The following is a 3,603-nucleotide window of genomic DNA, read 5'->3' on the forward strand; positions in this document are numbered from 1 at the left end:
GCGCAGCCGCCTGACCGACCGTTTCTGGAGGGTGCAGGAGGTGCTCAAGTATGCACGGGTGAGTGGGGGTGGGGGTGTCCCCCTCCCCAGCCCCCCCGGGGTCGCCCCGTCTCGCCCCGGGGTCCGCAAGCCCCTGGTGGGGGTGAAATCGGGCAGCTGGGGTTGTGCCAACAAAAGTTGGGGTTGCGTGAGGCAGAGGGACATAAATGTGCGTTTTCTGTGTGTGTAAATTTGCCCGTGTTTGGTTAAAGCTGGAGGGTTGTGTCTGTGCCGTGTGTGCGTGGGGATGGGGGAATACGGTGAGTCCATACAGCACGGTGCTGGCTGCAGTTGGTTGTGGGGTTTGAGTTTATTTTTTGTTATCTTTTAACCTTGCTCTTCAAGTGCATGTTGAAAGGTGAAGGAGGCTGCTAGAGTGCAGGGGCTTTGAGGAACCTGGGCTAGTGGGAGGGGTCCCTGCCCATGGCAGGGGGTTGGGAATGGATGGTCTCCAAAGTCCCTTCCAACCCAAACCGTTCTGGGATTCCACGATCCTGTGATCCACTGCGTGATTTCAGCTGAAGAACTTGGAAGGACCTTTTTCAAGGGCAGGCTGTTAGCACCCTGTACATCTCGCTGTAGTGGTGAGATGGAAAATGTTGAAGGAAGCGACAGTACCTTGGTCTTGTAATGCCCGAGCTGCCCACACTACCGGTAGGGATTTATCTCTCTGACTGCACCAGTGGCTGCTTCTTCCTGCTTCATGTTAGATGGATGTCAGTGCCAACTCCAGTAAACTTATCTTTTGGGCAGCTGCAATGTTTGTGACATATCAGAGGCTCCTGTCCCATCCCGGTATTCATACTGACAAAACTGAGAGGGTAGCTCTGGAATGAGAATAAATTCATGAGTTTAGGAGCTGGCTGAAGGCACTGAAGGTGATTTTGTGATTGTCTTACCCCTGGAACCACAGCCTAAAATGATGTCTGGTTTCAGCTCCCTCCTGCACCTGCTCCACCTTTTCAGCTTCAGGTTTCCCATGCGATAAACCAAGGAAAGGATGTTTGCATTATCTGCCAAGTGAAGGCTTGGCTGATGTTTGTGAAGTATTCTGTGATCCTCGTTAGGAAGAGCTGTGAATTGCAAATGAGCATGTATTAGTGAAGGGTTTCACAGCCTTAAAGATAACTGAACAAGAACATCTGGTTTTCATTTCAGCATTTTCGTGGAAGGAAGAACCGCTGCTATAAGCTGGCTGTACGAAGTGTTCGGAGAGCTTTTGTGAAGTCTACAAAGGCCAGAAGACAGAAGAAGAGATTCCTGAGAGCGGTAAAGAGCAAAATGTTAAATATAAACATTAAAATGGGAGAAGAACTGAAATAACCATTTTCCTTACTGGAGGGGTTTCTCCAAATGTTTACCAGTGGGTGAAAATTATGAGTTTAAAGTCAGCATAGTGCCTCTGTGGTCTGAGACAGCTCCCATTCTGGCGTTCATACAGGTGTATGTTGCACTGTAGGTCTGAGGATGTTATATTGACTACGTGTGAGCAGATCAGCATGACAGAAGGTTTACTTTTAAAGTGTTTGATAATCTAAGATGTTAATTTTTGCACTTTTAGCTCTGGATCACGAGGATTGAAGCAGCTTCTCTCGAACATGGTTTGAAATACCCAGCTTTCATAAGCAATCTGCTTAAGGTAAGGATGATGTTTGAGGAATAATTTGAAACAACAAATTGGAGAAAATGCCTGATAGAAGTCTTCTGAAGTCCCAGGCAAATTTAATTTGTTAGAACTCTGAAATCTCTTCAGCAGATATAGTCTGACAAAGGGTTGCTGGTTACCAGCTAGGAATGCAACTGCAAGGAATTGAAGCTGCAGCCTCCCCTTGCCAATGGGGACTTCCAGATTGGAGCCTGAGCAGGCAATAGCAGCGTAGGGCGTGGTGGAGGGGTTGAAAAGCTCCTTCTGTCAGACTGAACTTGTGCAAACACTGTCCTGCTTCCTAGTTCTGCTGATGAAAGGCCTTCTGCTTATGAAAGGAGTTTTGTTCACTTCAGGAACGAAGTAGTGCCGTAAACCTGTTTCTCTTCCTTGCATGCATAATCCCCTTTTATCCTGAGGAACGTTGTTGCTCTACACCATGTTCTGTCGCCGAAAGTTTTACTGCATATCTTATGAATGAGACTTGTAAAATGCTTTTACGCTTGTTGTTACTGCGGGCATTGAGTGAATCTGCCTTTCCTTTTACTTCAAGAAATTTAAACCAACAAAGCTTGGATTAGGAAAAACAATGCTAAGAAATCTCTACTCTTTTCACTGCTAGCTTTGTGTTTCAGTGAGCACGGACAGTGCAGAGAGTTGGTGCCAATGTTCTTAAACGTGCTGGGGAATTGGGTTTGATTTGTTGATACTGGAATTGTAAAATTAAAACTTGTCTCTCTTGGCTGCGATCGTAATAAGAAGGTAGTGTTTCTGCTTCTTGAAGTGTAACTACATATAAATTTATAGCATATTTCAAAACATTTGGTCTGTGTTTCAAGTAAATAGATAACTTACTAGGTTTTCTGAGGTGCTTAGATAACTTTCTAGGTTTTCTGACATGTTTCCTGTAAGGTAACATTTCTGAAATTTGTACGTATGTTTCTTTTTTTCCCCCCTCAAGATGCCTGTCCCATTGATTCTTGTCTCAGAGCAGTATATTTTTGTAAGGTTCTCTGTTAAGAGATCCAAAAGAAGCAAACTGTTTTGTATAATACCTCCCTCTTAGAATGTGCAGTTAACTGCAATATCTAGTGTTGTTAAGAGTATTTGATTGTGCAATCTTTCTTTCTCTACTCCAGGACACATTTTAAGATACTGTGCAGCTTCTAGCACAACAAGTAAACTTGAATATGTCTAAGAACTGAAACAAACGTCATGGATTAACCTGTAACATATGGCGTTCCGTGAAACTAGATTCTTTTTCGGTTCTTGGTTTCTACTAGAAACACTTGGAGAAAGTCAGGAAACAAATTATACACAGTGGCTTAATGAGACATCCATGGCTGAGCAGTCATGTCTGACAGCTCTCTAATCATTCAAAAATTGTACAGTGTAGGAAAAAGGTAATTTGCCTTAAGACCTCAGGTAATCATAAAGCATTGCGGTGTTGTTCCTAAAAATCAAAGTACTTAACCACCAACTTTTGTTGCATTTAGTCCCAGGTGGAGCTGAACAGGAAGATGCTTGCTGATTTGGCTATTTATGAGCCAAAGACCTTCAAGTCCCTCGCTGCCTTAGCCCAGAGGAGGAGACAAGAAGGCTTCCTTGCTGCCCTGGGAGATGGGAAAGAACCAGAAGGGATATTTTCACGTATTGTACACCACTACTGATGTTAAATGAGTCTAAAGATCCGTGTTGTAAACAGGAACTCGCATTGCAAAGGAAATTCGCTCACTGACGGCTGCTGAGATCGCGGCTGTGGGACAAAACCCTCTGCGGACGGTTCCAGAAGGACGGGGTGGGCCTGGGGGCCGAGCTTGCGCCTCGGTGGCTTTTCCCCCCTATTGTTGGAACCGAAACGCGCTGAATAGAAACCACAGTGCACAGTTAGTGATGGCGAGTCAGGCCTGTGGAAGTTC

The 3,603-nt window shown here is 45.0% G+C and overlaps 1 protein-coding gene across 1 annotated transcript; it reads left to right on the forward strand.

Moving 5' to 3' along the window:
- Window positions 1-4: 4 nt before the first annotated feature.
- Window positions 5-3,402, forward strand: MRPL20 (mitochondrial ribosomal protein L20; the record flags this gene model as incomplete). Its single annotated transcript, XM_010080790.1, has 4 exons — window positions 5-58; window positions 1,198-1,308; window positions 1,601-1,678; window positions 3,181-3,402. Coding segments are annotated over 4 exons (417 nt in total), but the record flags the coding sequence as incomplete, so codon positions are not given.
- Between the last annotated feature and the right edge of the window lie 201 nt (window positions 3,403-3,603).

Source organism: Pterocles gutturalis, unplaced genomic scaffold (genome assembly GCF_000699245.1).
Source record: "Pterocles gutturalis isolate BGI_N339 unplaced genomic scaffold, ASM69924v1 scaffold40084, whole genome shotgun sequence".
In the NCBI taxonomy this organism is placed as follows: domain Eukaryota; kingdom Metazoa; phylum Chordata; class Aves; order Pterocliformes; family Pteroclidae; genus Pterocles; species Pterocles gutturalis.